Source organism: Furipterus horrens, unplaced genomic scaffold (assembly GCF_987537825.1).
Source record: "Furipterus horrens unplaced genomic scaffold, mFurHor1.1.pri manual_scaffold_6, whole genome shotgun sequence".
Classification (NCBI taxonomy): Eukaryota; Metazoa; Chordata; class Mammalia; order Chiroptera; family Furipteridae; genus Furipterus; species Furipterus horrens.
The window spans coordinates 63430473-63452325 of NW_028327176.1; the positions used below are offsets into that span (position 1 = coordinate 63430473).

General features: G+C 46.0%; 1 protein-coding gene across 1 annotated transcript in view; it reads left to right on the forward strand.

The window, feature by feature from the left end:
• LOC150006320 (ral guanine nucleotide dissociation stimulator-like) overlaps positions 1–21853 on the forward strand; it is a 101664-nt gene that overhangs the window by 4285 nt on the left and 75526 nt on the right. Inside the window, exons 3-12 of the mRNA XM_090280748.1 lie at positions 1746–1939; positions 2543–2650; positions 3287–3477; positions 3625–3923; positions 4655–4870; positions 5220–5323; positions 5414–5906; positions 7395–7463; positions 7920–7991; positions 8676–8797. Coding sequence (XP_090136874.1) covers positions 1746–1939; positions 2543–2650; positions 3287–3477; positions 3625–3923; positions 4655–4870; positions 5220–5323; positions 5414–5906; positions 7395–7463; positions 7920–7991; positions 8676–8797 — 1868 coding nt within the window. The remainder of the gene's footprint in view (positions 1–1745; positions 1940–2542; positions 2651–3286; positions 3478–3624; positions 3924–4654; positions 4871–5219; positions 5324–5413; positions 5907–7394; positions 7464–7919; positions 7992–8675; positions 8798–21853) is intronic.

The following is a 21853-nucleotide window of genomic DNA, read 5'->3' on the forward strand; positions in this document are numbered from 1 at the left end:
TAGAGAAAAAGGTGTGTTGTTTCCCTTCTCAGCAGACCATGGGCACATCTGCACTTTGCTATTTTGTTGTTTTAAGCACCTGCCCCAGGTGTCCTGTAGAGTGGTCAGCTCCACTGTCCTTGCAGGCCTTCTCCAAGTCTGCACATCATCACACGTGTCATGATGGTTTATGCAAAGAAAAGGGGAGGACAGAATTAAGCTCCTGTAGATGTTTCTCTGCTACTTGTCATCCACAGAACATATCACAAGGCCTTGCCAGGGCACGAACTGTGACTTCACTTATGTTCTTAATATTTTATAAGGAAGTACATTGGCATCAGCGATGCAGCCTCTCAGGGCTGTTGGACCTCCACGCAGTGCAATTCGGGTGTCATTTCAGCAGTGCAGCCGCAAACACTTAAGGGCGTCCGAGTGGACCGTGTTTGCTTTGGCTGCCATGACATAGGGCCACATCGGGTGGCCTAAAGAGCACACATTCACTTTCACACAATTCTAGAGGCTAGACGTTAGAGATGGGGGTGTCGGCAGGGCTGCTTTCTCCAGAGGGGTCTCTCCTTGGCTTGTAGAGAGCTGTCTTCTATCTCGGTGTCACAGGGACACCGTCTGGGCTTCCATGTATCCCCTCACCTCTTCAAAGGACACCAGTCATACTGGATTAGGCCCCGCCCCAGTGAGGTCTAACTTAACTCCTTCACCAAAGACCATAAGTCCAAATACAGGCATGTAATGACATTCTACAGGTTACAAAGTCATGGCAGTAGGGTGACACAATTCAGCCCACAAAGATACGGCCCCAAGGTGCAGATACTTGCCCAGGGATGGGACTGCTGGTGGAAAGACATGCACATGTACAATTTTAACAGCTGCAGACAGATTCCAAATTGAAAAGGCTGCAGCAGTGACATTGCCAAGAGCAGTTTCTCATGGCAGCTGCTGCCTGGCTCCTAGCCTGGCCCAGGCATTTCCCATCTTTTTCAGTTTCGAGCAATCTGGTGTCAATTTGTTCAAGGTCATCTCAGTGTTCTTTGATTTCCAATCACCTTCCAGGTACTTTGAGTCACCTCTCAGCTTTTAACCTTCCCCAGTCATTGTTCATATTCCTGCCTGGTGATTGGTTTTCTCCAGTCTAATGTCTCTAGACATTTGCCCCTTTGAAGAATCTGGGATCTTCATAATGAGGGTCTCACAATGCCCTTTCATGGGAAAGGAAGTAAAATAAGTGTCTGTTTTGAAGTGAGTGGTTTTCGTGGACTGTGTCTATCCTGTACACTCTCTCTAAGCTGGGAAGGGGCAAGGTTCTCAGACACTTCCATCCACGTCAGAAGGAGAGAAGACTCAGGTAGCGGAGAGGGAATGGCAAGTAGGACAGTTCTCTGTTCTGACCTGCATGACCTTGAGCAGCCATTTGACACCCCAAAACCTCTGTGCCCTCATCTCTGTAATGGTCATGTCTGTTGAGGACTCATGGGGACAACACCCTTAATACAGACTCAATACAAGGCGGTCTGCTGTTCCTCAGCTAAAAATATGCCTAAAAGACAATTGTATAAACACGCACACACCCCCACCAAACTTAAATGGTACTTTTAAAACCTAGAACTGTTCAACATGGGCACCCCTGTCCTTCCTCTTTTCATGTCCCTGAGGGGGCTGAGATTTCCTGGGTGAGCTTCAGATGGACCCCCATCCTCCTGGTGACTCATGGTGATGCTGCTGACTGGATGCTCTTCTTTTGTCCAAGCCAGTGTGCACCTGAGTTAAGCCCTAACCTACGTGAGGCCCGCAGGATACGGGCCCTCCAGGAAGGCGCACTGGAGAAGGTGATGGGGACCATGGTACCAGCTTTCCTGGGTGGAAACAGCCCCCATGTCTCCACCTTCATGTCCATCCACCCAGCCTTCTCCAGAGCCCACCAGCTCCTGGACCAGCTGTTTACCAGGTGAGCCCACACCCCATCTTTAGCACAGTGGTGACTCTGCCCATTGCTAGCTGTGTGTCTTGAAAATGTCACCACATCTGTCTGAGCCTCAGTCTGTTCCTCTGAAACGTGCAGTGGTGGAAGATAAACCTCATAAGGTTCTTGTAGGGTCTACTGTGGGGAAAAGCCATGGCAGGTCTCACCTGCTGCCTGGCTCTGCAGGAAGGGCTGCTGGGCGCGCTGCGGTTGTCCATGGCCGCTGTTTCTCTCTCCCCCATGAAAAGTCACCTGACTCACCCGTGAGTGGCCTGTGGCATTTCTCAGTTTGGAAAGAGACCTGGAAAACAACCTGTCAGGAAGTTTGAGAATCCACTTAGCTGATCTTTGACCTTGTCTTTGGTGTAGCCACATTAGGGATCTCTGGGGATAGAAGTGGCCCAGGCCCTCTGGGATATCTGAAATGGTCCTGTTCAAGTTCATGTACTTGACATTGTAGATTAAGCACTTACTACCAGGATGCACTTTTGAAGACACTTAGCGTAATTCAATGAGTGAAGCAGACAAAGTCCCTGGGCCTCAGTTCTAGCCAGTGAATCAGACAGTCACACTAGACACCATCCACAGGTCCTGTCTGCCATCCATCAGACCTGATGCCATCAGTGTCTTCTCGGCATCTGGAGGCATACCTCTTTATAACGACCAGGGTGACACACCGCAAGATCAAATAAAAAAGTGAGTGAGCTTTGGGTCCAGAAGGAGGGCCTCCTGGGTCTACAAAATGGGGACTGTGATTGGACAAGGCCAGGCAGAACTGTGATCTTGCACATGTGCTAATTCCCAAGGGCTAGCTACGGTATGGTGGCTTCCACTTTAGGAGGCCAAGGGTCAAAAAGAATAGTGGATGGGGTCCCAGATTCCCTAGAACCAGAGGGGAGGCTTGGATGAGTTATCCCCAAGAGCCCCATCCACACCACAGAGCCATCCTGCTCTGCCTGCTTTTCTCCATGTCCATCTCATCTGACCACCGTCACCAGGCTCAGAACAGGATTGTAATGAGCAGGCATCTCACAAGTCTATCTCAGTCCTCAGTCCAGATGCCCAGGTGCATGGAGGGCTGGGGTAGGCCATGTACAGGACGTTCAGGAGAACTGTCAATTGGAAGAAGAAACCCCACAGGCTGTTAAGCCTCCTCGATCACCGAGCCTGCTAGTCCCAGGACAACCACAGGGGTCGGCAGGTGGCATGGGGCTGTCCCTTGGATGCGCAGGGGCAAGCACAAAGACCCAGGTTTCAATGAAGCTGCCATGGGAGGGTAGTGTGGAAGCAAAGGCCAGGAATCTGACTTTGCTGCCCACCTGCCTCCCCCAGGGCCATTGCTTCTGTCACAGGAACATGGATGGATGAGATACGATATTTGAACCAGCCTCTACTTTATCCCTGGTTCACCCTGAAGCAGACCTCTGTGCAAGTCAACTTCTCTGCTTCAAACCTGGTAAGCCACGTCCAGATTCTGCAGGTAGAGCTGGAGCATCTAGAGCCCACGGACCCAGAGCTGAAAGGTGAGGGGACTGCAGTCTGGGTAGAGGATCGGAGGGTGAGGGAGGGGGCGCTACATGGGACAGAGATTCATTAAAGATAGCTGCATCTCTCCTGTCTCTGGAAAGGCACAGGAAAGTCAGGCATATGCATGAACCTTTCTCTTTATCCTGCTCCAGTTCCACCGCCAGAGCTCCAGAGCACTCCAGAGCCAGAGGGAGGGCCTACCCCAGGGCTGCAACCTGGTCCTAATGTGCTAGTGCTGAAGCCATACCCGGGGCCAGCACCAACCTCACCTGCAGCCCCAGGGCCAGCTCATGAGCTGGAGCCATCTGGACCGCCAGCTCCGTCCCCTACACCGGACAACTCTAGGGTTGTGACCACTAAGCCTCTTTTAAGGGAGGAGAAGCAGACCATTCTGAGTTTCCCTCCGAGACTGGTGGCAGAGCAACTGACAGCGATGGATGTGGTGAGCAGCGGGGCTCTCAGGATGGGGTAGGACAAGCCTTCCCTCTGCTGTCAGCTGCCCAGACCTGGCTTTTCCCAACCCAAACTCCTAGGATCTGGATCCAAATCACAGCTACACCACATACCCTCAATGGGTCCTGGGCAACTTTCCCAACCCCCAAGCGTTCTCTGTCCTCCTGAGGACAGTGGAGGTGGACACTCCCAGGCCGTGCTGCACAGAATGTAGCACCACACTGAAAGCTGGGTGGGTCCCGGCCCATCAGGTGAGGAGGGGAGCTCACTGTGTGCAGCCAGGTATGTGGGTCACCCATCCAGCTGCCCATGAGGCTCAGCAGCCTCAGCACTTATTAGGCACCTGATGGGTACGCAACTCCAAGGGAGACGAACAAACAAAGCCCGTGGTTGTAGCTGCCATGGGGAATGTGCGCTGAATGTGCAGCTCAGAGGGGTGACCAGGATGCTGGAAGAGGCCCCCTTTAGGGGGAGCATGCTTGAGCCGCATCCTGGAGCTTGGAGTAGGTGAGGATGGGCTGGGGAAGATGCTCCTGTGCCTTCCCCACCAGACTTGAGTCTGGGGTCATCCAGTGCCCTCAGTGGACAGGAAATGAATCCTAGGGACTCCCACAAGGCTGTCACATCCTCAGCTTGCTGAGCTTTAGTGATCCCTGACGGTGACTGGGGATACTGAGCTGGGGTGTGGCGGGCCTGGGTGACACTCCACTTTCTCCCCAGGAGTTGTTCAAGAAGGTGCTGCCCCACCAGTGCCTGGGCTCCGTATGGTCCCAGAAGGACAAGCCTGGCAAAAAACGCCTGGCCTCGACTGTCCGAGCCACCATCGCCCAGTTCAACATCGTGGTCCACTATGTTATCACCACCTGCCTTGGGGACCCAAGCATGGTGGCCTGGGACAGGGCCAGAGTGGTGGAGCACTGGATCAAGGTGGCCAAGGTATGTTATGGGAGGCCCAGTGGTGTCCCTCTCCAGGGACTTAAAAAAATGCTGATACCATTTTATCAGTTCTCAGGATGGAGGCGTGAGGTCTGAGCCGTGACAGTTACTAGGTCCTTTCCACCAGGGACATGCTGACCTTGATTCTCAGGTCCCAGTGGTGGGAAGTTCACTTCCTACCTGGCTCTGTCCTTTGGTTTAACTAAGATCCTCCTCTCTGAGAGTGTTGGTCTTTGGATCTTAAATGTACCCGCCAAGTGCGATCTGTCCCCCAGCAGAGGTATCGATGGAGGGGACCAGAGCTAGAGCTCTAGCTCTTCAGCTCACAGCTCATCTCTTCCCTCCACAGGAGTGCAGGACCCTGAGGAACATGGCATCTATGCACGCAATTTTAGCTGCTTTGCACAGCGTGCCCATCCATCGTTTAAAGGACACATGGGACAAAGTGTCAAGGTAGGTAGGCCTTTCCCCATGAGAGGACAGATGGTGTGGGGTCTCCCATATGTGTCTCCCAATGTCCCCTCAGCATCTGGCATCTCCTAGGAGGCAACCAACCCTGGGGACAGGGACAGGACTGATGGGTGAGGTCTCTAAGCTTCCCTGGGACCTCAGGCCGCTAGCTCTGCTTCAGGAATCTGTTTCCTTAAGTGCCAGGAAAAACATTGAGCCAACTGGAGATTTTCCAGTGTTTATAGCCACAGAACCCTGTGCTCAGTTGAGCCCAAAACTGGTCAAAGCAGAGCTATCCAATAGGTGTGGGAATGGAGGCCCAGATGACCACCATGAGGGCCACTGCCCCGTCCCACAGAGACCTTCGTGCTCAGAGGAGCCCAGTGAAAACCCTCACCAGGGCAGTTTGAAACCTCAGATTGTCCAAAGGAATTTGCCCTTAACCCCCCCAACCCCCATTATTTCTAATCATGTCTTTTCCTCTCCCACACCCCTCAGGAGGAGCTCAGTGACATTAAAGAAACTGCACAAAGTTGACAGTGGAATGACCACCACACAGTTCAGGGACATGGAGCCAAAGCTGGAGGTCTGGGAAGAGAGGAGGGTGTGAAGGAGGGGGGACTATGCAGGTTGTGGCTTTGCTAGTTTGTCACTTCAAGGTTCTCTGAAAATGTTCACCTTATCGGTCTGATTAACAGGAAGAGGGATCTCTTTGGTCCATGGGCAGGTGGGGAGCAGTTTAAGGGGCAGGAGGCCCCGGTCATGGCATAGCTGGTGGGGGCTGAGCTGGCAGAGTTAGCCGGTCCCTGGCTTCCATGCTGGTCCATCCACTGGCACTTAGCTTCTACCAGGCTGTTGGGTGAATGGGGAGGATGAGGGGCCTTCTTCCCTACACCAGCCCAGCCTGTCCCCAGGAAGCCGAACCCCTGCTGCTCCTTCCATCTTCGCCACACCACCGAGAGGAGGGCACCCCGCCGGCCCCGGGGATGGGGACGGGCACTGAAGGGGGTTCCTACCCGCCAGCGTCACAAAACGGCTGCTCGGCCTCAGGTCCCGATTGCTGGACCAGAGAAACGGAAGTACGCGTTCCGTGACTTCCGCTGTCCCCCGATAGCGCTCGCTGCTGGTCAGTCACAGCCAGGATTATCCCTCGGTGCCCAGTGGGCGATGCCACAGGCCTGGGGGATTTCTGAGAGATGTCTGGGGCTCTGATGGATTCTCAGTGGATCCTTCCTGAACAGAGCTCAGAAGCCTCATGTCAGTGAGGAGGCAAGGTGTCCTGTCATTCCCTACCCTGCCAGTCCCTAGGGGCACCTTGAGGGTCCCATCCTTGAGTGGATGAGGAAAGACTGCTGTGCAGGGGAAGATCCTGGGCTTCCATGGGGAGGTGAAGGCTGGCATGGCCTTGGTTCCAGCCCAGTGGGCAGAGACTCCAGTGGGGTTGGGCAGGCAGGATCTGCTCAATGGGGCTCCCGAGATGCCTGTCCCTCAGGAAGCCTGGAGCACAAGCTGAGAGCCCTGAGGACAGGGCCCTGGTCAGTGGTGGGGCTGGGGGTGAAGTGAGGGCAGATGGTACAAAGCCTCTGGCTGGGAGGGGCAAGCAGCCTCCCCTCTGTGGGACCCTTAGGCAGTCACTGTCCCCTGTTGGTATCTGTCTCCTCCTGAGCGATGTGGAGGGATGACGTGTGCTGCAGGCCCCACAGAGTGGTCCTGAGCTTCAGGGCAGGAAAGGACCGAGCTAAGCTCTCTGCCCTGTTCCAGCTGGAGGGCTGAGGGCATGAACCATGATTACAGTGATCTGACACTGAGTCCTCAAGAGAACCTGTGAGCCTCATGGAGCTCTCACACTTGACAGAGGAGGAAAGGGGTCTAGGAGGGGAGGCCCCAGGCCTAAGGTTACACACCAATGGGGTGTTGTAGCTGGGATTGTTCTAGAATCAGAGCATGCAGGAGTCAGAGTAGCATTGGTGCCAGCCGACTTGGGTCCGTTGTCCAGGGTCTGAGGTCAGGGGTGGCGGGGTGAAAAGGGGTGAGGGCAGTGTGGCCTCGGTGACCCTGACCTGAACCCTGGCAGAAGCGGCCCTCCAGGTTTGCCACTCTGATGCTGAACCTCCGGGGAGCTCAGAAGCAGCAGCAGAAGAATGTGAGTGAGCCTGTCTGGTGGGAGCTCTGGGTCTGGAAAGGATCTCAGGAAAGGGGGGGTGGGGGGGCTGCCCTCCCGGTTGAAGGCCTCCATTTGAAAAGAAGGTGGCCTTTCTCCTGTTCCCATGGAAACGGAAACCCTCCATTAGAAGTAACCAGAAGGAGGACCTGGAAGAGCTGGGTGCAGGGTGGAGGTGGAGGTAGGGGTGGGGCTGAGCCCAGGACCACAGAACCTGTGATTAGCCAAAAATGTGTCCTGGGAGGTGATTAGGAGGAGTCCAGTGTTCTTGGAGAGTGAGAGAAGGGGAAAATTGAGGGGAGGACCTAAGGGTGCTGAGCTGCTCCATGTGGGAACCCTGGGGTGGGCTAGGAGGCTGAGGATGGGAGTGTTTCAGAGGAGGGTCTGTGGGGGCACCTGAGAGCAGGAGCTCACCCCACCCTCACCTCGATTGCACAGTATATACCTTTTCTTGGGATCTTCCTAAGTGACCTGAGCATGCTGCACAATGCAGTACCTGACTACCCTGAGGTTGGTGACTTGGGGCCAACGTGGGCTGACCAGGGTTGCCATTTGGGGAGGAGAGGGCCCCCATACTGAGCCCTGAGTTCTCAGCACAACTGTCCTTGGGAGCGGGGACATCATACCCATCATAGGGACCCACGAGCCCCTCTTTTGGAGCCCAGAGCCTGGCCTGAGTCTAAGTCCTGTGTTTGTGTGTGTCCTGGCCCCTCCTGGGTTCTGGCTGTAGTTTCACATGAGCAGGGGTGAATGTAAGGGGCAAGCCACGGCCACGGGGGACCCTTTCTGAGAGACCTTGGCCATCTGCCTTCCAGGGACACGTGAAAAACAGAGAGAAGAAGAGGAAGGTGAGCAGCTGTGGCGCCTCCTGAGGAGCAGGGGAAGGGAGTGGAGGTCAGAGACGCCCTGGTCAGCACACTCCTGGGCTCTATCACCTTCACCCTACATTTACTGGGAGTTTGACACCAGAAGGGGGAGACCACTTTGATCATTGGCTGAGGGCAGGAGGATCACGTCAAGGATAAGTTCTTGTAGGAGGGGCTGGCAATGCCCACCTCTGAGCACAGGTAGGGCCTGGGTGGAATTAGGGGGAAGGAGAGTGCTCATGTGTGCAAAGGCCCAGGACCAGTCCCCTGCCCCACCATCGCCCCACCTCCCTCAGCATCTGCATCCTCCCCTTCCCATGGATCCCAGGAACTGAAGATCATGGAGGAGATAGTGCTCCTGCAGGAAGCTGCTGAACAATACCACCTTGAGCCCGAGGAGCAATTCTGGGCCTGCTTCTGGGCCCTGGAGCGGCTCAGCGAGAAGGAAAGGTAAGGCTGTGGAGGAGTTGGGCAAGGGCAGGGATGGACTGCCTGTGTCTGTGGCTCCCTGGTCAGCTCCAGCCTTTGTGTAGCAACTCCTGGGGCACCAGACTCAGAGAAGGACACCTGAGATGTGGCTCCTGGGAGCTCACAGGTATCACTCTGTCCTGTAGTTACACACTGTCCCGCCAGTTGGAGTCGTGGTCCTAGTTGGCCAGAAGAACACTCAAGGCCAAGTACATCAAGCATGAGTGAGTGAGTGTCCACGTGGGCCATGCAACCTCATCATCACCAGAGGGTACACAGCTGGGCCTTCAGGGTCACTGGGCCAGCTTTTCCTGCTCTAGATGAAGAACTGTGGAGAACCACTCCTTGTGGTTTCAGGAATTGGAACCCCGGCCATCAGCCAGACTTGCCGCACCCCCTCCCCGGCTTATCTTTTTTTTTCCCCTCATTTTTACTTGTTTTATAAAATGGGATTACATTATACATACATCTGAATCTTGATAAAAAACACTTCATAAAAATTCCTTTAAGTTACCTACTGAAACTTTTTTATTTTTTTTAAATAAATTTTACTGATTATATTGTTAAAATAGTTCCAATTTTTTCCCCTTTGCTCCCCTCTGCCCAACACCACCCCTCCCCCAGAAATCCCCACCACCACCAGTCCATGCGCATGCGTTGTACATACAAGTTCTCTGGCTTCTGTTATGGAGCATAGTACAAGAACCAAACAGTCGGAGACAACCAAATTAGAATTTAAAGAGCCTTTATTAGCTGGCCAATGACTACCTACTCTCACTCCACGCAGGGATTCAAGTGAGTAGCCCTGAACCTCAGTTTCAGGATGCTTATAAAGGAAAAAAACTATATCCCTGTGCCTGCGGGTACAGGAACTGTTGCAAGAACTTGGCTGAACAAACAACTTTGTGCACACAAACGGGTTTCTAGGTCATCGCACAAGGGTAGCACATTCTGGTCAACTGTTCATTACGCTTGGCTTGAGCATGCAACCGCAGAAGTCCAGCTTCTTTGGCTAAGTTCCTCTATTGTTGCAACCTTGGAGCTTAGGGCTACAGGACTGCTGGAGGTAAGAAGGTAAAATGATCTGTAACATTCCCCACTGGTTTTATTTGGGGATTCAAATCCTTGAGTCCGGGGTGTTTAAAGGGTGATATTGCGACCTTAGGACGAAAACTTTTCTAAGCCCTTATGGAATGAAGCCCCTGTACAATTCCCCTTCTTAGACTTAAGATCCTTTATTTTATAAAGGACAATGGGTGAAGGTCTCATGCTTTTTTAGCTGCTTCAAGCTGAACATGGTCATCGTCCTACCTACTCTTGGGTCTAGGAATCCCAAATAAGAGTAGGGGTGGAGGGGAGGGTGGCCTTCCCTCATGGGGAAGAATTTTTCAGAGTCCAGGTCAGTCAGCTGTCCCAGGTAGCGGCATGCTTGGTTTCTAAGGGCAGGCACTGTTGGACAAACTGGCATCCTTGTCATATTCTAACTACTTAGTTTAGCCAAAATGTTGAGTCTTAGGAGGTGGCGATGCAGATGGGCTTCTTAAGTGAGGCCTATATGTAATGAGATTATAGGCTTATGCCCTATGAAAGCAGAAAGAACATACATGTTAATTTATACAATACAATTCACAATTTAGTCTCTATATCTAAGAGACTATCTTATTGGGAAGACATTCAGTCGTAATGTACTTGACATTCTTCTTGCCTGTAAATTAAACATTTTTGATAATGTCACAGACCTGGTTTAACTTTCAAATGAAAACCAACTTTAAATGAAGATAAACTTTATAGACAGTTAGCTATACTCGTTTATAGTTTATCACTGAGTACTGTGATTTTCTTTGAGTCGTGATTTTTCTCCCTAAGATTACCCTCCTTGTCATTAAAGGGACTGTATTAAGTCTAGTTTTAATTTAGCCTGTTTATTTGCATAAACACAACAAGAGCAGTGATTGATCACACATGATCTTTAAGTCTACTTTGCTGGAACTTGTATAAGGAACCTTCATGCTGACTGTTAGTCTGCCTATTAGGGCACAGAAGCTGAGCTACACACCTGCCATTTAGCCTTGCCTGTAAATACCTGCTTTTTTCAAGTCCTTTGGATTTTCTGTTGTGCCTTAAGGTTTCTTCTAGCCGTTTTTCAGGAGAGCAACCTTCATTCCTTCCTGGAAAGATTGCCATGAACCGCACAACTAACCAAGGTGCCAGGCATTTTCCTTATGGTCTTTTCTTAGCTTCAAAAGTCAAGTCCAGTTCTTTAGGGCTGTCTGGTAACAACCATAGCCTAAGCATGCCTCCTTCAGGCATGTTATTCCAGTCAAAGTCTTGGTTAACAATACCTTTATTCACAACTGGTCTTTTTAGTTTTATGCAAAGAAATCTAATGTTATTACTTACTTTTTTAAATTGCCAAATTCTGGAGGGATTAGTTAGGGAGAAAAATATACAGTGTGAAGGAAAATTCTTGTTCTTTCAGTATTTACTAAAATTGCATTTTTATGTCATACTTTTTATTATTAAAACTATATAATTTCTTTTAGAACTTTTACAAACTTTTAACAAATCTTCTATATACCTTTTACAAACTTTTATTTTTATACTTTAAACTTTCTTTTGTTTACTTTCCTATATGTGAAGTTTTAACTTTTTCTGGGAAACCTCAATTTTCCTTTCAGAGCATATGGCCAATGCTAATACAAAGTACAGTAACTATACAATCAAACTATAAGTTATTCAGGTTTCCTCTTCCTAGGTTTAAAAAAGTTCACAACCTTTTTTTTTATTATTACAACTTTCTATAGACCTTCTGTAACATTCATAAACTTTCTAAATACCCTTTACTTTTTTAGATTTAACTATAACATCCTTTTCTAATTCTTGTTCTTTTCTACACAGTGAAGGACTATACTTAAACTTAGTATTTGGCAGCTAAAAGTTCCTAGATTTGCAGAGATATCCTGCAGCTTTTTGAAGTTCCTGCTTCTTCTCCTCTTTTCTAACATATACTTTTGAGCTTTCCTGAGAAGTTTTTCAATTGTTTTATTTGGCCTATTACTATCCTATTTAGGATTTATATTGGGAAACTTTTGTTTGGCCAGTAGCCTACCTGATTACTCCTCTTCCTTTTCTATTGAAGAGGATGTCTAGAATAGACATTAGTTTTATTCATGTGTAACAATACTTTTCCTCAAGATATAGGTATATTCCCCCTGCTGAAGCAGTGAGGAGATTGAGGGCCATTTAGTTACAGTTTTGAGGTGTTGTTGATTGGCAACCAAGCAGCTACCTACTGCTACTTGTGTCAGTTTGAAGAAAAGAGGCCTGAGTTTTAAAAGTGTCATTTTTTTTCCCTCTCTCCTTGTTGGAGACATATATCCTGCTGTTCCTATAACCTGTAGCAAGGGGATTAGATGACCGCCTGGAAAGATTGCCATGGACCACACAACCAACCAAGGTACCAGGCCTTTTTTCTCGTGGGCTTTTATTACCTTAGAAAGTTAATCCTAGATCCTCAGGGCTTTTTGGTAACAACCAGAGCCCAAGCCTGTCTCCTTTAGGCATGACATACCAGTCAAAGTCTTGGTCAAAAAAACCTCTATTAACAACTGGTCTTATTAGTTTTATGCAAAGAACCTTATGGCATTACTTACTTCTTCAGAATACCAAATTCTGGAGGAATAAGGTAGGGAGAAAAATATACAGTGTGAAGGAAAATCTTGTCCTTCTACTATTCACTAAAATTGCATTTCCATTCTTTATATTTTCTTTATATCCCCAACTAAATATTTTTTTGTTTGTTTGTTTTTCCATTATACTTGTCCCACTTTTTTTCCCTCTTGCTTCCCTGGACCCTGCCCACCCCTTGTCCCACAGTCAGTCCCCACCCAGTTGTCCATGTCCGTGGGTCATTTATACATGTTCTTTGACTAGACCCTTCCCCTTCTTACCTCCTTCTCTCCCTCCTCCCTCCCCCCTTGTCACTGTTAGTCTATTCCTTGTTTACATACCTCTAGTCCAAATTCGCTCATTTGTTTGTGTCGTTCATTAGTCTCCTGTAATAGGTGATAGCATAAGGTATTTTTCTTTCGTTGCCTGGCTTATTTTGCTAAGCATAATTCTCTCTAGTTCCATCCATGTTTTTGCAAATGGTAGAAGTTTCATCTTTTTTCTGCTACATAGTACTTCATTGTGTAAATGTGCCACAGTTTTTTGATCCACTCATCTACAGACGGGCACTTACGTTGTTTCCAGCACTTGGCTATTGTAACTAGTGCTGCTATGAACATAGGGGTGCATAGGTTCTTTTGAATTGGTGTTTCAGAATTTTTCAGATATAATCCTAGCAATAGAAATGCTGGTTCAAAAGGCAGTTCCATTTTTAGTTTTTTGAGAAAATTTCATACAGTTTTCCATAGTGGCTGCACCAGTCCGCATTTCCTCCAGCAGTGCACCAGGGTTCCCTTTTCTCTGCATCCTTGCCAGCACAAGTTGTTTGTTGATTTGTTGATAATGGCCATTCTGACTGGTGTGAGGTGGTATCTCATTGTGGTTTTTATTTGCATCTCTCTGGTAGCTATTGATGTTGAGTAATCTTTCATATGTCTATGGACCCTCTGTATGTCCTCTTTGGAGAAGTGTTTGTTTAGGTCCTCTGCCCATTTTTTAATTGGGTTGCCTGTCTTCTTGGTGTTGAGTCATATAAGTTCTTTATATATTTTTGAAAACAATACCTTTTCTGAGGTATCATTGGCTAATATATTTTCCCATATAATTGGTTCCCTTTTCACCTTGCTGATGTTTTCTTTTGCTGAGCAGAAACTCTTTAGTTTGATGTAGTCCCATTTGTTTATTCTTCCCTTTATTCCACTTGCCTTAGGAGATATATCAGTGAAAATGTTGCTATGTGGGATATCTGAAATTTTCCTGCCTATGTTTTCCTTTAGGACTTTTATGGTGCCATGGCTTACATTTAAGTCATTGATTCATCTTGAGTTTATTCTGCTGTACAATGAAAGTTCATGGTCTAGTTTCATATTTTTGCATGTCCCTGTCCAGTTCTTCCAACATCATTTGTTGAAGAGGCTCTTCTCACTCTATTTTAAGTTCCTTCACCCTTTGTCAAATGTTAGTTGACCATATAGACCTGGGTTTATTTCTGGGCTCTCTACTCTGTTCCACTGATATATATGTCTGTTCTTATGCCAGTATCAGGCTGTTTTGATTACCATACCCTTGTAGTATAGTTTGATATCAGGTATTGTGATTCTTCCAATCTTCTGCCTCAAGATTGCTGTGGCTATTCGGGCTCTTTTTCGGTTCCATATAAATTTTTGAAGTACTTTTTCTAGATCTGTGAACTATGTCATTGGTATTTTAATAGGGATTGCATTGAATTTATAAATCGCTTTACGTAGTATGGCCATTTTAATGATTTTGATTCTTCCCATCCATGGACATGGTATATGCTTCCATTTATTTGTATCTTCCTTAATTTCTTTCTTCAGTGTTATGTAGTTTTCTGAGTACAGGTCTTTTACCTCCTTGGTTAAGTTTATCCCTAGGTACTTTATTTTTCTTGTTGCTATGGTAAACGAGGTTTTTCTTTTAGATTCTATCTCTGAAACTTTATTGTTGGTGTTAGAAATGCCTTCAATTTTTGTATATTGACTTTGTACCCTGCTAGTTGCAAAATTCACTGATTAGGTTGAGTAGTTTTGTTGTGGAGTCTATAGAGTTTTCTATGTACACTATCATATAATCTGCAAATAATGACAGTTTTAATTACTCTTTTCTAATTTGGATTTTTATTATTTCTCTTTCTTGTCTGATTGCTGTGGCTAGAACTCCCAACACTATGTTAAATAGGAGTGGAGAGGGGGGACATCCTTGTCTTGTTCCTGAGCTCAGGGGGAATGCTCTCAGTTTTTGCCCATTGTGTAGGATGTTGGCTTTAGGTTTCTCATATATGGCTTTTATTATATTGATGTATGCTCCCTCTATTCCCATTTTACGGAGTGTTTTCATCATAAATGGATGTTGTACTTTATCAAATGCTTTTTCTGTATCTATTGATATGATTATGTGATTTTTGTCTTTCATTTTGTTTATGTGATGTATTATGTTTATTAATTTGCAAATATTAAACCATCCTTGCAGCTTGGAATGAATCCCACTTGATCATGGTATATAATCTCTCTAATGTGTTGCTGGATCCTGTTAGCCAACATTTCATGAGGATTTTAGCATCTATGTTCATCAGCAATATTGGCCAGTAGTTTTCTTTCTTTGTTGTGTCTTGACCTGGTTTTGGAATTAGGGTAATACTGGCTTCATAGAAAGAGTTGGGAAGTCTTCCCTCTTCTTGGATTTTTTGGAATAGTCTGAGGAGGATAGGAGTTAATTCTTTCCTAAGTATTTTGTAAAATTCACCTGTGAAGCCATCCAGTCCAGGACTTTTTTGTGCTGGGAGTCTTTTGATTATTGCTTCGATTTCACTAGTTGTTATTGGTCTATTCAGGCTTTCTGCTTCTTTTTGATTCAGTTTTGGAAGATTATGTTTCCAGAAATTTGTCCATTTCCTCTAGGTTGTCAAATTTCTTGCCATACAGTTGTTCATAATAATTTCTTACAATCCTTTGTATTTCTGTGGTATTAGTTGTGATTTCTCCTCTTTCATTTCTGATTTTATTTACTTGGATCCTCTCTCTTTTTTTACTTGATGAGCCTGGTTAAAGGCTTGACAATTTTGTTTATCTTTTCAAAGAACCATCTCCTACTTTTGTTGATATTTTGAATTGTTTGTTTAGTCTCTATATCATTTAATTGTGCTCTGATCTTGATGATTTCCTTCCTTCTACTTTCTCTGGGCTTTGTTTGTTGTTCTTCCTCTAGTTCTTGTAGCTGTAGTGTTAAGATTTCTATTAGCGATTCTTCTATCTTTTGTAGGTATGCCTGTATTGCTATAAACTTTCCTCTCAGGACTTCTTTCACTGTATCTCATAGGTTTTGGGTTGTGTGTTCATTATCATTAGCTTTCAGTTACTTTTTGATTTCTTCTTTGATGTCATTCTTAACCCATTCATTATTTAATAGAATGTTATTCATTTTACATGAGTTTGAATGTTTTTGAGTTTTTTCCTTGAGGTTGGTTTTTAATTTTAAGCCATTGTGATCTGAGAAGATGTTTAACATAATTTCAATTTTCCTGAATTTGTTGAGGTTTGTTTTGTGTCCCACCATGTGGTCTATCTTTGAAAATGTTCCATATGCACTTGAAAAAAATGTATATTTTGCTTCTTTGGAGTGAAAGTTCTACATATATCAAGCAAGTCCATTTGGTCTAAAGTGTTGTTCAATGCCTCAACATCTTTGGTGTTTCTTTGTTTTGAAGATCTGTCCATTGTTGATAATGGCGTGTTAAAGTCCCCTGCTATGACTGTTTTGCTGTCTATGTCCTTCCTGAAGTCTTTCAAAAATTTTCTTACATATTTGGGTGCTCTTATGTTGGGTGCTTATATGTTTACAAGGATTATACCTTCTTGATGAATTTTTCCCTTAAATATTATGAAATGTCCTTCTCTGCCCTTTTTTATGGCCTTTGCTGTGAAATCTATTTTGTCTGAAATAAGTATTGCTACCCCAGCTTTTTTTTCATGTCCATTTGCTTGAAATACTTTTTTCTATCTCTTTACTTTCAGTCTGTATAGATTGTTTGTTCTAAGTTGGGTCTCTTGTTGACAGCATATATGTGGGTCATGCTTTCTAATCCATTCAGCTACCTTATGCCTTTCGATTGGAGCATTTAATCCATTTACATTTAAGGTTATTACTGATAGGTACATACTCATTGTCATTTTCCCCTTTGTACTTGTGTTCCTCTCTGTCTCTCTCTCTGTCTCTTCATCTTCTTAAAGCAAAACCTTTAGCATCTCTTGCAATGCTAGTTTGGTGGAGATGTATTCTTTTAGCTTTCTTTGTCTTGGAAACTCCTTATTTCACCTTCTATTTTGAATGAGAGCCTTGCTGGGTAGAGTATTCTTGGTTGTAGGCCTTTGTTTTTCATTGCTTGGAATATTTTTTCGCCATTCCCTTCTGGCTTGTAGTGTTTCTGCTGAGAAATCTAATGGTAGCCTTATTGGAGCTCTCTTGTGTGTTATTAGTTGTTTCTCTCTTGCTGCTTTTAGGATTCTCTCTTTGTCTTTCAATGTTGTCATTTTAATTATGATGTGTCTTGAAGTGGGCCTGTTGGGGTTCAGCTTCATTGGGACCCTCTGTGCTTCCTGGACTTGCATTACTCTTTCTCTCATCATGTTAGGGAAGTTTTTTGTAATTAGCTTTTCAAAGAGGTTTTCTATCCCTTGCTCCTCTTCTTCTCCGTCTGGAATTCCTATGATACGGATATTATTATGTTTCATGTTGTCCTGCAGCTGTCTTAAAACCTCTTCATTCTTGTTCAGTCTTTTTTAATTTTGTTGCACTGTCTGGGAGTTTTTTTCTACATTGCCCTCAGGCTCACTGATTCGATCTTCTGCTTCCTCTAGCCTGCTTTTAATTCCTTCTATGTGTTCTTCAATTCAGAAATTGTATTCTTCATTTCCTCCTGGTTCTTATTGGTCTTTTTTCATGCTGGTATAATTCTCCGTAAGTTTTTTGTAGTTCCCCTGGAATTCCTGGTAGTTTCCCTGGAGTTCTTTGTAGTTTTTCTTGAGGTCGCTGAGCTCATTCATCTTCCCCATAATCCATGTTTTGAGTTCCATATCTGATAGTTTGCTTCCCTCTATTTTATTTAGCACTCTTTCTGGGGATTATACCTTTCCTTTTGATGGGGGATTGTTTCTCTCTCTCCCCATTTTTGTGACTCTTGTTTGTTGCTGCTTCTTAGATTGATCTGCACTTCCTGGATCTGACCCTGGTGGCATCATATCATGTACCAGTCTGGCCATAGGCAGCCTGTTGGAGATTACCAGGGATCTACTGCCTTTGTCTAGGAAGGACTAGTTTGGCTCAGTGGATTGAGCATCAGCCTGCGAGCTAAGTGTCGCTGGTTCGATCTTCCAGTCAGGGCACATCAGAGAAGGAAAACTCTGACTCCAAAAAACCTCCGCTGCCTTGCGACATACCTCTTCAGGGGAAAGGCTAAGGGAGTAAACCCCGACAGAAAATCCGGAGCCGGAGTCCCTAAGGCGGTTTGACATTGTAGTCAACACCGGCAACTCCTGCGGCGCACCTGAAGCCAAGCTGTATTGACTCCGTCTTTCCCTTGGACCCTTCAGCTGCGAAGAGAGGGGGCGTCTGCTGCATGGGCAACAGCAGACCCTCCATATCACCCTGCCCAGGCTCTGTAGCTTCACTGGAGAGGACACTCCAGCGTCATCGCAAGATGTCGATTCAACACGGGAGGAGACAGATACCGTGTCACTCCCAAGTCGGACTGCACAGCCATTCTCGGCGGTGCAGATAGACTCTTAAGAAGCTACACCATCGTCTCTCTCGAGATGGATGGCTGCCGACTGCCTTTGTCTGTCTCCTTAGTTGTTAATCTATTCAATCTGTGATTAGCCATCAGGCTTAAGGATCGAGGGTGTGGCAGCTTAATTCCTCTAGGCAGGGCTTTTGCTTCCCCTCAGGCTGATGCCATTCAGAGGGGAATGGTCTGCCTGCAGTATTGGGAATGAGTCAGCACTGGGACCCAGTTTGCTGCTTCCCCAGTTCTCTCTTCAAAGCCACCACGCCAAATTCTCCCAAAGCGTCTCTAGTCCTCTCTGCCTTCCCTCTGCTTGAGCCCAGGGTAAGTGGGGCCAAAATATTTTCATACGTGATTCAGTTAAGAGCTCTTTTTCTCCAGCTAACAAGGAACCCTGTAGCTTTTTGCTTTTCACAGCTGGATACTATTTTACTTTCCACTCTGTTGCTGTAGGCTGGGAAGCCCAGCTAGGGGTTTAGACCCTGCCCTTCTCAGGGGGAACCCACAGCTGCTGAGCTGTTTCTCAGTCCCTTCAGCTGCCACCTGTGGGAGCTCAGCCAGCTCTTTCGCATCTTCATACTCCCTACTGGTCACGTTGTGATGTAGTGGCCTTTTCTGTCTCTCCATGATTATAAGGCTTCTCTCCAGCTAGTCATCGTCGGCAGCCGTCCGTCTCAAGAGACAATGGTGTAGCTTCTCCAGCTAGTGTTCAGTTGGTTATTCCATATGATTTCTCCAAAATTAAGTTGTAAATCAAGATGGTCCTGAGTGGAGGTTAGTGTATCTTCCACTTACTCCTCCACCATCTTGGATCTCTGGCTTATCTTTAAGTCTCAACAGACACTGGAAGGCTGCGCGAAAGACATGACCAAAGACCGTTCAGAGGGTTTCAATGGAAACTGAATTTAAAGAATGCTTATTATACTTTGGAACTTGCTCTGCTTTTCTTATCTCTTAGTTAACTATAAAAAATCTCTAGCATGGAATGTATGAAACTTTGCACCTAATGCCAGTGTGGTGTCAAGATATTTAATAGACCCTGACACAGACTGGTCACTGTGCCCTCTGTACTTGTACTTGTGATCTGTTATTTTCAACTGTAATCCAAGTGCCTAAAAGCTATTGATGATTTATGAATTTTGACCTTGTATCTCCCATGCATACCCTTCTCAATGAAAAGCATGAGGGACGGAGATCGTGTGCTTTCTCCACTAGAGGGAACAGCCTCCTCCCTACCCCCCAGACAAAATACAGTGTTCTGGATAGATTTGTTCTGCTGTGGTCGTGAAACCTCTGCTGGACAGAGTAGTTTCCAACTGAGCCGGGGCATTAGAGGCAGCTCGGCCTCAAAGAACAACATTGGAGGCTGCTTTTTTTTATGTCCCCTGAAATTCAGGAAGGAGGGGAAAGCACCCTCATTTTCCTCACAGGTCCTCCTCATGCCTTATTTGTGGGAGAGGCAATGTTTATTTATTTAAGCAGGATTTGGAGATCTCAATTTGCAAAAGTCCCAGGGGCAAGGACTTCAGTCTATATAAGTCAGCTCCCCTCTGGCTGGGAGAGCACACTCTCCCTTTCCACTGAATACTGCATTTCTAAGCTGAAATTGTAAGGAAAGCAGGACCAATTAAATGACATTGGTCTGCTCAATATAGCATAACATATATATAACAAAGGGGAGTCACTCGTGTTAACTAAAATGCCTTTCAGGCAGCCATGATACTTTGGTTCAAGAGGAAAACTGCTTAAGTCACTCTAGACATATATGGCAGGGGGACACACGTAAGATATCCACTCATGTGATCATAGCAGTCATGGCTGGCAAAGAGACACAGCTATCTTCCCTTGTGATACATGAGGAGGTGCATTGTCCTGATGAAGTTACCAATATCTGCGGCCTTCTGAATCATCTGAAGAGTTTCTGTGGAGGAATGTTCAAGCTTAATGCAAAATTTGATGCAGATTTGTTGCTATACTTGCTTAGTCATTTTGAATGTGATGGCCACACAGTACATGTGCTCACTCAATGGTGTCTACCACTCTTTCTGGCTAGTACAGTGAAGTTGCCATTATTTACACATGTGCATTCCAGTCCACTCTGCTTGGCTGCCAGGTTACATGGATGTTGCACAAACCATTCTTAATATATTAACAATGTCTGGACTTTTTCTGGACAAACCTCATATATGCAGACTTAAGTAAATGATTAACTATAATCTTAGTATGACACAGGTAACTAAAAACAAAGGCTTAAAAATATGTTTATAATAGTGACAAATCTTGGTATATGACAGATTTTTGTGTGATTAATTATGGGCCAAAATAAAACATAGTAATTTAAAAATATCCTTTGTGTTGCATCAGACAGGAGATGCTTGTGTTTGAATAGCAACAGCATTCTGCGTGCCTGGCTTCTATTCCCAACTCTGTTCCTTTTAAAAAAAAAACATGTTTTATTGTTTATGCTCTTACAGTTGTCCCAATTCCCCCGCTCCCCTCTCCCTCCTGTTTTGTAAAAGGTTGGACAAATGGCCAGAGGTTCCCTATGTTTAAGCCTTCACGACAGTGAATCACAACCTAGCCCTCTGTTCTGGGCCAAGGGAGGCAGCCACTCTAGGGGTCAACAATGATATCCTAGATGACCCTGTTCTAAGTTCCCCACATGTCTCTCAGGGGGAACCAAGTAGGCCGCAGAGTCCTGAAGCTCCAGCTCCCACTTCAGAAGAACTAACATCTCCTCTACCTTACTATCAGAAACTTAGTCCAGCGGGGCATACTGGGAGCAGAGCCTCATATCTCCCCACCGCTCCTGCCCTGCAGTCCCTAACAGAAGTATCAGGTACAGAAGGCCCTATTTGGATACATGTACCCTTTTTAATAGCTGACCTGTAGCAAAAGTACACTAGGAAACTTCTCTGAGGATCCCTCTTGCATCACTAGCAACTTCCAAACATAAACTATTGCCTTTGATATGTCCTGGAGAGAACTTTATCTAATCCTGACCTTCTGTTGTTCTCCAGAAGAGAAGCAACAAATTTAAGAAGAGGCCTACAAACATGCAGACCAATTACATGCTCAAAACTACAGTTATGTAGGACCGGCAGCTCAAATAGTCCCTAATCAAGAGCCTGATTGGGACTATGATACTCAAGGTGCAAACAGAAACAGGAACACCATGATTCAGTGTTTATTAGCTGGGATGAAACAATGCATTAGGAAGCCTGTAAATTATGCCAAAATAGAGAAATAACACAAGGAAAGAAAGAGAATCCTTCTCTCTTCTATAACAGGCTGACTGAGGCATTCAGGAAATACTCTAATCTAGGTCCATCCTCTTCAGAAAGTCAAGTATTAATGAGGCAGCATTTCATTAGCCAGTCAGGACTAGATATTCATAGATAGCTTCAGGAATTCAAATGGGTCCACAAATTCCTATGGCCCAAATCACAGGCCCTGGCTACCTATGAATATCTAGTGCTGACTGCCCATGGAGCTGCTAACAGCTAGCACTATTAACTTGGCCTATGCTGGATCTATAACTCCCTTTCCTAGAAAATAGATTAACCAGATAT